The 13,819-nt window shown below is 35.2% G+C and overlaps 1 protein-coding gene across 11 annotated transcripts in view; it reads left to right on the top strand.

The window, feature by feature from the left end:
* Nucleotides 1-13,819, top strand: part of LOC126776558 (trithorax group protein osa) — a 94,096-nt gene that overhangs the window by 33,935 nt on the left and 46,342 nt on the right. For all 11 annotated transcript variants that reach the window (XM_050499168.1, XM_050499167.1, XM_050499163.1 and 8 more), the window contains exons 3-4: nt 276-425; nt 12,045-12,107. In XM_050499168.1, the coding sequence (XP_050355125.1) occupies nt 276-425; nt 12,045-12,107 (213 nt within the window). The remainder of the gene's footprint in view (nt 1-275; nt 426-12,044; nt 12,108-13,819) is intronic.

Here is a 13,819-nt window from a genome sequence, read left to right as displayed (position 1 = left end):
TAAATATGGTCTTGTCATTTTACATTAATTACGTGCTTATTATTTAGTTAAAACAAATAAACATGCAAATCGCGATATAGTTCTTAATATCGTCTTCTATAATTAGGTCCCTTCGGTAAGGGAGACGATTAAATTATTACGTTACGTGTTAAAATTAATTTTCATTAAATTAAACGAACTCGGTTTATTGCGAAATTATTCATGTACAGGGAATAAATAAAACCTTTTAAAATATATATAAATGTTATGTAATTATGACGAATGATTTTTCGCAGGGTTACGAGCGCGGTGGTTCTCCACAGCCACCTACTCATCCCCCTGGCGCACCTAGCCCAGGCACAGCACAGAGTGTGGGAGGCCTCTCGCCGACCCAGGACTCGCAGCATCCGCCGCACTTGCCGCCCGGTTCGCAACCGCCACACCAGGTAAAATTGCTTCATGTTAAATATTGCGACTGGTTATGTTCCTGGTTATGTTCCTAGCGTTCGTAGGTTCGATCTCTACTTCATACTCTCTGGGTTTCTCTATGGTCTTCAGACCATAGAGACAGGGTTTCCTAGTGAATGATTAGGCGTGAATATATTCTTTATTAACTGAGGGTATATATTCCCAAGGACTCAAACAATTGCGCTGATAGAATGAACAATATATTCGATTTTTTTTTTAATTTTTTGATACATAATAATTACGACCCTTAACGTAACAATCACAATACTCTGCTATTATTGCATTAATACCAATTTGCTTTACTGACGTTATCAAATCGTTAATAACAATAAGATTTAGTGCATCATATCAGTTGGTCAACGTTCCGGAACGAAACTACACGAGATATTGTTGTTTGATTGTTGTATTATTATATATTATATATTTGCGTCACTCGCAATGGGACGTAAATCGGCGCTTTTATTATCACAGAGCAAGAGCAAGCGATAGCGCTTGAATCCCAAAACAATTTGATCACATTTTGACTACTTGCTTATAGTTTTATACGAGACGATTCGATTGAATTTGGAATAAAATAAATCAATATAATGATCAGTTATTTGCATTTATAATTTTAAGTCGTTTTGATGATTATCGTGAACAAACGGACAGACAAAAAAAACATGTTGTTTTGATTTTGGTAACTCGCAAATAGCCATATTAATTTAAAAAGAGGCACTTATTAGACATACATTGACATTAACTCGTAAAACTAAAAACAAATGAAAATAATATGTGCTCGTCCGTCTCGTACTATAATAATTACGATAAATAGTCTAAAATCGTATGTTTTTAACGCTTATCTATCAAAGTATCAAATATGATGATCGAGGAATATTATAGAAACGTTGTCGCAATGTATCGGTTTTCAGTAACGGCCGATACGAGTACATTTATCATTTCCTATCGCACATGATAACGACGCGTCTTGTCACAAACACACATTACTATTTTATTAATCTAAATTGTTCACGTGTTGACGTCCGGCTAAACTTTGTGGTTTTTTTTATAAAATTGGTAGGCGGACGGTTAAGTGGGCCACTGGATGGTAAGTAGTCACCACCGCCAATATACATTAGCGCTGTAAGAAATATTAATCATTCCAATCCTCCGTACATCACTATACCATCGATCCTGAGAGCTTAGATGTTATGTCCTTTGTGCCTGCCTTGTTGGAACACAACAATTATACTCAAGTATTGGGCTTGCACAAAGCCCTACCACCAAGCATATATGATCGAAAATAATATTTAGTTATTTATTTTCGTTAGTTTATCAAATTAAATTACAGAAGGGGAGTTTTTGATAAGTCCTCTTAAGTCGCACTATTTCTCACGGACAAGACTTCGTCTAGAGACAGTTTCTCTAAAGCCGAATGAAGGACCGCTTACATTCAGCGGAGCCAATAATATTTGCTATTTTCCAACACTTTAGAACTTGAACGGTAGCTTTACTAGGGATTGTTTTGCTATCGTTTAATTAAATTTAGTATGTGTATTTTGGTTTATATTTGTCGAATCGTATCGTATACTGAGAGTTGAGGTATATAAATAAATAATGTAAATCTTAAGTTGTTGTTATTTGGTTACATTTTCCGGTAATTTTTTTTTGTTGTGATGATGAGTGATTTTTTTTTTTTATAGAATAGGAAGGGCTTTGTGCAAGCTCGTCTGGGTAGGTACCACCCACTCATCAGATATTCTACCGCAAAACAGCAATACTTGATATTGTTGTGTTCCGGTTTGAAGGGTGAGTGAGCCAGTGTAATTACAGGCACAAGGGACATAAAATCTTAGTTCCCAAGGTTGGTGGCGCATTGGATATGTAAGCGATGGGTGACATTTCTTACAATGCCAATGTCTAAGAGCGTTGGTGACCACTTACCATCAGGTGGCCCATATGCTCGTCCGCCTTCCTATTCTATAAAAAAAAAAAAAAAGGTGAACGAGCATATGAGCCACCTGATGGTAAGTGGTCACCAAACGCCCTTAAACATTGGCATTGACAGGAGTAGCTTTATAATAATATAAATAGATAATTATCGAACTTTGATTCGAAGTCAAATAATAACAATAATATACTATTTTAATAATTGAAATAAATTATTTGAATCATTCGCTCAAGTGAAGATTTATTTTACGTAATTGACATATTAATCTTGTCGTGATAGACTGTAAACGTATTGCAGTTAATATTAAAATACTTAAGTTTCGTAAATCTTAAAACATTATCGTGCGATAACGACTCCCAGGGTGATGTTATTTTATATGGAAATCTGTAACGTTAACAAAATTGCACCGTCTGTATGGATAGTACGGGTAATCCACGAAACTCGACCGTCGAGCTCCGGCTATGAACTTTACTGTTATCGCAGCCATTAAACTGCTGCCAAATGTAGGCAATTTTTAAAAATTACCTCCCCAACAATAACTATTTCAATAAACCGTCTATGGTCATGCTCATCCTAATGGATAACTTTTACTTTCGCGAACTTTTCACCGCTCTTTTTATTTTTTTCTTTGTCGGACTCGGGCATTTTCGCGGCGCTTGAAAGGCTTTTTTATCGTTTATTTTTTATACTTTGTAATATAATTTGATAGAATAAAATAAATAAATAAAATGAACTTTCATATGGTTGTATTTTTATTTTTAAGTAAATTATTTTATTATTATTTAAAATGTATACAAGCTTAAGAAGTTACGTTAATCCCATGAGATACATGAAAATTTTATTATGTTTGAATATTAAAAAATGTTTTATCGGCACCGAATGCTTATTTAAGCATTTCAATTTTTAACAAAGCTAGTCTTCAAACGTATTTATTTTCGAAAAGAGCTTGGTTTAATTAAATTAAATAAATAAATAAATAATTAAAAATAAAAAGTAGTAGTATAATAAATCAGGAGTGAAAAGATAAACATCATAAGTGTTTAATTTTGGAACTTTACATCAAGAAAAGTCGCGTTTATAACTTAGAAATGTTATTGCACCCAAAGAGTTTTTTAAGAATGTTAAACGTGTATTTTTTTTAAATTTATCATAAAATAATGAAATTTACGCTTTTCATGTAAATAGATTAAATTTAAAGCGGCTTAAACTGCGAAGCGCAGCTACTTTATTACATTATATAAAACCTTCTCCGAAAGGCATGCCATATTCTTGTATAAGTTTGATATAAATCGGTGTAGTAGATTTTCAGTTAGGGATTATAAAAAAAAGTCTCCTCATTTATTTGTATATGTATATCTGATGATATTAAATGAGCGATCATATGTAAACATGTATAATTTTGTTTTGTGTGCCTCGGAAACGACACTAACTCTAACGGCACTTACTAGAAGTTTAATACAAAAAAAAAAAAAATTATAATCATTCATTAGAGTCAAGCGAAACTCGTTCGCCCAGGTTCTATATATATATAATAAAGATAAAAACGTCATAGTATGTGTAATGTTTACTTTTAAATAAGTTATGTAATATGATTAAGTTTAATATTGCATTGAGTATTGTTTGTCGATGATGTGGATTAAACCTGTAATAACAGAGTTACGATACCATTATCACTCATGTTATTTTTCTTTTTCAAAAATATTATAATATTATAAAATGATGCCTTCTTTCAGTTGAAATTTTTTTATTCTTTCACTATAGGCACATGATGACCGATGAAATATTACAAACCGTATTTATATTTCGACAAAATTCGTTCGTTTTTTAGGTTTCGCTACGTACTCGATCTAGATAACAATACAACACAAGAAGTTTCGCTAAATTTCAATTTTGTTTATAATTTATTTTTTAAACAAGTTAATAGTGGAATTATGTAAGGCATTTGTAAGTACCGTACCGTACCGTAACAGCCTGTGAATGTCCCACTGCTGGGCTAAAGGCCTCCTCTCCACTTTTTGAGGAGAAGGTTCGGAGCTTATTCCGCCACGCTGCTCCAATGCGGGTTGGTAGAATTCACATGTGGCAGAACTTCAGTGAAATTAGACACATGCAGGTTTCCTCACGATGTTTTCCTTCACCGTAAAGCACGAGATGAATTATAATCCCAAATTAAGCACATGAAAATTCAGTGGTGCTTGCCCGGGTTTGAACCCACGATCATCGGTTAAGATTCACGCGTTCTTACCACAGGGCCATTTCGGCTTTTTACCGTACAGCTACGATATTTTCTCGGTCAACCAATTAGTATTTTGTATACAATGCTCAGTTTATTTGTTAATATTAATTTATTACGCTTCTTTATTTTATTCTATATAAAAAGGCGAAGTGATTGTCTCGCGCTTAAGATATTTTTAGATATAAATTAAACCATCATCATCACCATTATCATTCGATTGCCCTTGTCTTGTATGAGGTCAGCGTGTAGATTGCATGGAGTAAATATTGATGTCCCACTGCTTACTTGACACAAATAATTTTTGTTTGTAGGGTGATTTTCGCTACCATACAAACATCTGGGCTGAAACTTATGTGCTCGACCTTTAAATATACTTAACAAAAAAAACACATAGTTGGCTCTTGTGAAACTCAATAATTGAGATGAGGCGACTCTTCTACTCTACGCAAATCAAGGCTATATATAAATTAAATATAAACTTGTAATTCTGGCTCTTAAACTACCAAAGTCTCTATCTTGATTGTATTATAATTCTTATATAAAAAGTAACGACATCCGCTCAATGGACTTCGTGTTCCAAGTCGAGATATTCAAGCCGAACGGATATGCAAATTAATTTTAAGACACGATTAATGACTCGTTCGTCTTGTGAATGCGACCGACTTGTCCGAGCGCTATTTAATGTTATCCGATCCGCTCTTGTTTTTATAATTAGGGAATAATTTCTCACTTATTTAACGCATGTTTTAATTGATAAATGTATTTTAGACGTCTATTCATGACTCAAGTTTCAATTGATGTTTCTCTGATTAGCGCAGGAATATATAAATTAGCTGCTGACCTCACGGTCGCGGGTACGATCCCGCTAGTAACAAACGTGTGTATTAGTCATATGAGTTTTAGTTTTCGTGTTTTCTAAATCCGATATCCTCGATACCTAACTCGGGGTAATCCAGTAATGGCTTTTCAATGTGACGTGTCCTTATAATAATATAGATAAAACTCGATTTATCCGTTTGTACTCCATTCAACCAGCCAGAGCTAATCCGTCGAAATTTATCAAACATTTTCTATTTTTAAAATTACTACTTTAATACTTTACTTTAATACTTAAAATTTGAAAAAGTAAAATTTGATTAATATAACATATGTTTTTAATAAGTCCTTAAGGTTTTTAACACAATTCTGACATCAAAGATAGGTAGAACAATATACTTTAACGCTCAAAATGTAATGAACAATGCATTCCGCAAGAAAGCGATGTATGAAACATTCACAGAACTCAAAATCGTTTTAAACCGGAATGTGATATACAATACAATCAGTTAGCCATTTGACTTCTTTCTTACATAAAAAGAAATCTACTGCAAACATTCCCTCTACGAGTCAAAGCGGTATCTTTTATCAAAAGCACTACGAATCTACAAATAAACAAGCAAGAGTTATACCCCGTTTGACTGCAACGCAGTACACAGTCGTAAGCATCCCGTCATAACACTGTGATCGGAATTCATTCTGCACGTTAGGTTTGTTTTTGGCACAACTCTCCAGATTAACATACTCCTATGTATGAAACGCACGTGGCCTTCGCTGACACCGTAATGGATTTGAGTACGTATATATATGTATTCTACATACTGCGAGACATTCTGAACGTGACGTTTCGTTGAAAATGTTACCATGAATAAAGTTTCTAATGAGCAAACGACCTTAAACTATCAGAACACAGAAATATAAAAATATACAAATAATAGGTTAAAATGAATCATTCTGTATATTAGGTTAAAATTAAGTAAATCAAAAGGGCTACTCTTATAGTAGCAATATCAAAATTTGCGAAAGCTTCCTTAAAATCGTCACCGAGTACATTTTCAATATAATCCCCCTACGATATTTATTGAAAGCACGTGGCCGACTGCTGCCGACATTATAATACAGACAGCGCACATGCTCCAACATTAATAGGCAGACCCGGCTCTATTACGATGAGCTACAATTTATATCAAGGCTTCATAACGAAGTTCACGCTTTTCTTGAAATAAATTAACAAATTGATTTATTGCAGCAAAAATTATCTTTTAAGATTAAGTTAATTTTAATGCCATAATATTATGAAATTAATATATTACAAATCCAAGTAAATATTACATTTTATTATCTTTATCGAAGAAATAATTTCCATAAAAAGATGGTAATAGCGGACGCATAAAAATAACTTAAACGCTACGAAAGTAGCGAGTAAATCCAATAAAATAGAACGAAATTGACGTGTGATAAATAAGGCTTATAAAAGACTTTCGTCGCAAGACGCGATGTCTGTCTCGCGTGGTGCAAAAATTAAACGTCACTCAGCTATCACGGGACCGGGGAAGCGGAACACTCGGTAGGGGTGTTCTCGTTCAATTCCCCGGGCCTCGAATTAAACAATCGATCAACGGCGCAATTAATGCAAACTAACCGGTGCCACTCTAGCAGTGCTGAAATGTGACTGTCCCGTTTCGTTTAGAACACTCAACCCTTGCAGCAATTCTCGTTACCAATCAAAGTAACAAACGTAATTAAAAATTCCGCTCTAAGCTCAAACTCGACGGCGCTGTGGCCGCTGATGTAATTATTGTGTGCGGAAGCAATTCGCTGTTCAGATCTATGCTGCAGAACAATGAAATAAATGTAGCCCAGAATAGAGGACACTAAATCACTATCTAAGTCGAACAGCGACTTCAATCTAAAATTCCATCTATGACTAAACGAAACTTACAGCGACGCGAGGTTAATACTCTACGATGTCAGTAGAGAATTTTGAGAGTCAAGGGCCATTCCAGCATCGTGATCGCTCGAGAGTCGTACGGTCGAAATGAAACGTCGTATCTTATTTTATGATTAGCGGCTCGAAAGCGCTTTGTAATTTTGTTAGTTCCGCCTTTCTGGTGCTGGGGGCGAGCACAGCGAGTAGAGATCGATGCGAGCGTAGCGTGCGAGTGTGAGCAGGAGAGCAATACTCGTTGCCTCTATCCTCTCTATCACTCGAACCGCCTACTAGGCAGCCATGTTGCGCTCGACCTGCGCTCGCCCGACCGCCATTGTAGCATTTGTAGCTAGTGATGTTCAATAGCTTTGCTCGATGATATTTTATAAAACCTTTTTTTCTGTCCAAATTGTATATTCTGACAGATTATTACATTTTCTCCATATTATTTTGTGAGATACAAAAATACATTTATAATAAACAAGTTCTTATCTCTTATACATAACATAAATTAAAATAACTTCCAGCTATGTTATCTTTAGTGTATGACAAATGAAGACTCCAGTATTAGGTCTCAATATTATACGAAATGAGTCGATAAAACGTTTATCGATAGATAGGCACGTGGTGGACGTATAGTCGGCTCCGGAATTAAAATGTCAGACGTGCGGCAGCGGCAGCGGCAGCGCGGGCGAGCGTGGGGCCGGGGGCCGCGGGGCGGGGCGGGGCGGCCGGTGTTATTAATAACCATAAGCCGGCAGACGCACGAACGTCCAGAGGGGCCATGCCGCGCGGTAATGAGGAATCACTAATTATATTTTACTGGACTACACTACTGAAACAATATTAATTACATTGCTGCTTTATGGAAAAATATGCTGTCGAGTACTTATTCGTTAATACTTTATTATCAATAAAGCTTCTATATTACAGTCTATGGACGCAGCACGTTTAAAAATTGTATATAAATGACAACCAAATAATCAAACGCCAGAGCGTGTTCTACAGTAAGATATTGAACGGAGACAGTGACAAGGTATAATGTTTTGTCTACAGAGGTACGTTTTGTATTCCTCTACAACATAAAGAGGGCGCAACGGTTGCTCGAGACAGCTCTGCGTTCGCTAGTCCGCTATTTATTTTGTGAATAAAAACTCGTTATATTTTATTATCAAAGAGATATATTTGTCACAGGCCGTACGAATAATTGTACGACTTTTTATCTAATTTGATTTATTCCCTTAAAGTGAAATGATTTATTAATTGTTGTCTAACTAGGTTAGACACAATGACTATATCATGAGCTAAAGCTAATGAATCATTAGGGTCGGTCGAGTCTTAGTCGTAATCGAACAACTTTTTTCCTTAACGATTTGCCTCTTTATGTCAATCATTCGCAGCGATTGCTCATCCATTGCATAACTTTCCTCGATTTAATATCTCATTCGCTTAAGTCGTCGAGCGCTGCGTTGTAAGTAAGAAGATATTTTATTTCGTGTCAATGTTTTCTTTCTACATAAAAAGCGAGATATCGCCACCGTGTTGCCGGTAGGTACGCTTACAACAAACTGCAAAATGCTCTAGATTCCCGGAACTTTAGCGCGGCGGGTTCTCTCGGTTGGAAACCTATGAAACGCTGACTGTAGCTTACATTCTCTTGTACGGAGTGGCAGCGGCGATGCTGTCGGGAATTGCCGTGTTGGATAAATTATGACGCTCGCTCCCTTTGCCATTCCCGCAAATAATACTCGAAGAATAAAACCTCCCCGCTTGCGACTGACGTGTCTGCTCCCTTTCTTCTTATTAATTGGCGGCCAATGTTTCTGTTTTATGCGAAACTTGTTTATTATGATAACATTTTATTTGAATAAGACATTCATAACAAGATTGTTTATTTAGAACTACTATAGTTCACAGATCGTAGTAAATGCGTTGAAGTATAAGTAGTTTTTTTATTCTAAAATTTTGATTATAAATAAATCTAATTAATTAAAATAATAGGTAAATTTCCGAGCCTGTAAATATAGAATTACAGGCACACACATACACAGTAACTTATGTAATATTAATTAATATGCATACTAAAATAATGAAAAAAAATTTTTATTGTATTTTTATGGAACTTGCAAATTATAAAATATAATAATTTTCAAAATGGGCATACGAACTAAATGGAATGAACATGTCTGTAGGGAAAAATAATCTAACCACAAACATATACAGTAATGTGTAAAAATTAATTTTTTTGAAAAAAATAATTAGTTTGATATTTGGGTCAGTTAATAAAAATAATAATTGACGTATACATTTAGACCATCTACCGTGAAAACTAATTGCTTTTTAACTTTTTCAATTCTGTGATTTAGTTCCAATTGATTCAATTTGGTGATCCAAATTACAAAAACCTTAAACGTTAAAATTATTTCTAAAAAAAGGAGGTTAAGTACTAGACTATTATTATATTGTACAGGTTTAAATTATCCCATGTATGTTATCATTTTTGTAAGCATAATATATACGGCCTTCACCAGCGATCATTATTTTTTTTATTTAAGTGCAGAAAGACGAAGTTCGTAACGTGACTAACGAAATAATCCTCAGGGATCGAATATATATATATATAAAAACTGTCATCGTGAATGACAGGTAGTTTATTAAACGCCAATTAAAACAGAGTGCAATAACTGGTACGAAATAATACTTCACCCTGGTCACGACGGTCGATAACGACCCCAAAAAAAAGTAAATACAGTATTTACCGCATACCGGTATAATTATTGTCGTCATCAAACAAATTCAATGTACACAACGTAAACCAAATATGTTCGTTTGTCCATGTTTCCGTATTCAGTGAACAAAGGGACCAATCATACAATTTTGAATTGCATTTTTCATTCGCTAAGCACACAGATCTCCCGTCCAACATCGGACTCGACAAAGTAAAATTAGTGTATTTTGCGCATTCGACTCTGTAATTGCGGGCTTGTTTTGCCTCTCGCTACGTGCGTTGTTTGAAAATTTGTTTAAACCATATATTGCTTTCAACGTGTGAAATATAATTTATTTACGTTCTAAACAATACGATGAAAACGATTTCAGTCGTTTTGATATTAGTGATAATTTCATTTTCGATTCGGTTGTAATTTCTCTCGAATTAAATGATTTTTAATATTTATAAAACATAGTTCAAAAAAGTTATCTCTATTAATCCTCTATAACTTTTGTTACATATGTATGTGTAGGTCGAGTTCATAAAAGCCCGAGCGTGTAAAAAGATAGTACCTTAAGAGGTAATTTTTGTGTTCCATGATGCCTATCTTAGACTCGAATCGTTCCAAACGCCGATTGTTATCAGGTCCGAGGCATTTCTTTTCAGAAGGACGAATTTGGCTATTAATAACGAGGGTGTAACGCTTCGATGTTGAAGATTTCGTCTTGATCGTTATTGTCAGTTTATGAATAGTTAATTGATAACTTGAGTAAAAACTTCTAAATGTACAAAAGATAATATTAACCGGCATTGCCAATTGAAATGTATAGATATAATTCGACTCGGCCGTCTCATATTAAAGTTAATAATATAGTTCATATAATTTTGCACAAGCTGAGTAAGATATCTTTAGCGTTAAACGTTTAAGCGTCTTTGCTCTCTGAGTTTCAGAAAGTTTGAAGCGAGCCCGTTCGACTTGTCGACGCGGACCGTTTGTAATTACGTGCATCTACGTTAATACTGTAAAGATGTTCTCGGAACGTCGGATAAACATTAAACGTGGCTGACATTTTGAGATATTATTACTGTTTTGTGTCGGTTGCTGGAATTATAATAATTATAATTTATATTTTAGATTTAATGTTTTATCTAGTAGCCATTTGTCTTGTTACGCAGGTACGAACTACAGTAAATGTACGTCGTATGTCAAACAGCACATTAGAACGCACACAATGTGTTATATAATTACATAAATATTAATAGTATATTATATTCAGTAAAGTTGCTAAAATCTAATTCACTCATCGTTGATAAAAATAAAACTTTATTTATTCTTCCTTTAATTGTCAAATGTGTGCAAAACATTAATTGTTTCGTTGAAGATAGTTCATAATTAAGTTGCAAAATATGCATACACATACGTTCTTACTGTTAATTTATGTCATAGTTAATACAAACTAATTTAGCTATAGAAATGCATGTGTATCTTTAATTTCATAATTCTTTTAAAAGAAACGAAGGTAAGGTTAAGCAAAAAATACAACAATATAGGTGCGCAGGTAGAGGTAATACTGTAAAAGGCACAGTCGAGTGCTAAATAATTTGATTCAGCGTTAAGGAGATAAGAAAATAATTGTTTAGTAGCGCAGACGGCGCCGGCGTCGCTCTCAATTAATATCATGCCACATGGTCAGGCTTGTTGCAGGATCGCCGTTAAACCGAACGCAGGAATTGTATTTATATACCTTTACCATTCTTGCTATAGTATATAAGAGTTTACTATTAAGCAAAATTATACAAAACGCGGATGAACAGACAATTCACAAATATAATCCATCATTATATAGAATGCAACTATTAGAAAATACAGCTATTATTGATGCATTATTATAGTTCTCATGTATTGACGAATATCTTTAGACTATATTTTATGCTTGATAATTTAATTAATATAATTAAAATTAATTGTTCTCAGGGCTACCCACCACCGCCCCGGCCAGGTCAGCCGTCCACACCCAACGCTCATGATCAAGACTCCGTAAGTCAATTAAATACAATAATTATTACAATCATTGCTTTGCGCCTATAAAATGTAATGAAGACAAAAGTAAATTTTCGTAGTCAGAAATACAAAGTTGCCAGACCTGAGTGAGTATATATGTATGTGATTATATTATATTCGCAAGCCGAATGCATCCGAAATGACGTTGATAAAAATAACATTAATTAAAATCATAAATGTCGTGTCTTCATCAGTGCATAGCTTGCGAAAACAAGTGAGCCTCGCGTGTCTGTTTGTGAAACGACACTCCATACTCCATACACGTAGTTAGCGAGCCGTCCGCCGCGACACTTGACAATAAGCTTGTTTGCTAAATTGTGCCGCCAGCCGCCCGACACCCGACGCGCTGGAAAAGCAAAACCTACTCCAATTTGTGTAGGCGTGAATAATATTATTTATAGTCGGCATTGTTTCCACGCTTAAAAAATGAAAGCAATTTCCTATGCAATGAAATGACGAAGGAAATCGAAGAGCGTTGTTGTTATTTATATTGAACATATTTCGCAATTGAATTGGACGCCTCCACCTTCACGCAAAGGGTTCGATCGGGATTTATATTTGCTTTTGAAGCGTATATCGTCCTGCTATTTCATTAAGCGTAGATCAAAGCACGCGCCTCTTTATTCGAGACACACAGCCGCGGGCGTACTTCCACGATAACAGAACTGCATTTACAAATGGAACGATAAAAAGAATTGTCAGTGGCAGTTGCAACCCTAACTCATAGGGCTGCCACATGACTAGTCGCCGCGACGCATAATACGTATACTTTAACGTCTTTATTATTCTCGAGGAGTTCTTTGTATGAATTTATTCTTTGGGTCGCAGTTGGTTGGATGCGGGCCGACTGAATAGGAATAGACCCGAGTCTTGTTATTTTAGGATCCCCTATCAGTCACGCTAAACCATTTTCGAAGTGCTTTAATTTTTTGTTGGTTCTAGTCGTATAATATTTTAACTAATAAAATAGAATTTCATTTCCAGCCCTAGCGAACGATATTTGTAAAGATAGAGCGAGTTTGTTTGATGTTGATTGATACAGTTAGCCGAGCGCGTTGTCTCGCGACTCGTTCGGGGGAAACCAAATGAGTAGAATTATAAAACCGGGGCCCGGGCTATGTGTCGCTTTTTGTAATGAATGTACCGAACGTTCTGCCGAAATCGAGGGGACCGCTCCTTTCTACTGTAGCGAGTGAGCGCGGCCCACTGCCGAGTCGTCGACCCTCGCGTTTCTGTTTTGAACGAAATTTCGCCGGAGTATTTTATTAACTTTTTATACTCCTCCATAATTCCAACGAGATTTTACGGTTTGAGAACTTTACTCAAGATATATTTAATACATATTTTGCCTAATGTAGCATTTTTTTTAAGTCTTTGCTTTAAGATGTGGGTTAGAATAAATACTGAATTTACTATTAAAACCAACATGTCAATTTGACGATAAAGTTATTCTGCAATAAATATAATTTTCTCTTCGATATACTTTCTGAAATCTTAAGCAAGTCATTCAATTCAAGTAACGAGTTGAGGTCGAGAAGGGTCCGATTCGAATTATTTATTTATGCAACTATACGTCGGGCGGTGAATGACAGCTCAAAAGAAATATTATGCATCCTAGAAACGGGAGGGGGGTTTTATAAGAATGTCTTTTTACAATGCTATTCATTAATGTCACGAATGCACCCTAC

The sequence above is a fragment of the Nymphalis io genome, chromosome 20, assembly GCF_905147045.1.
Source record: "Nymphalis io chromosome 20, ilAglIoxx1.1, whole genome shotgun sequence".
Classification (NCBI taxonomy): domain Eukaryota; kingdom Metazoa; phylum Arthropoda; class Insecta; order Lepidoptera; family Nymphalidae; genus Nymphalis; species Nymphalis io.
Note: the sequence above shows the minus strand (reverse complement) of the source record. Positions and strands in the feature narration are given on the sequence as shown.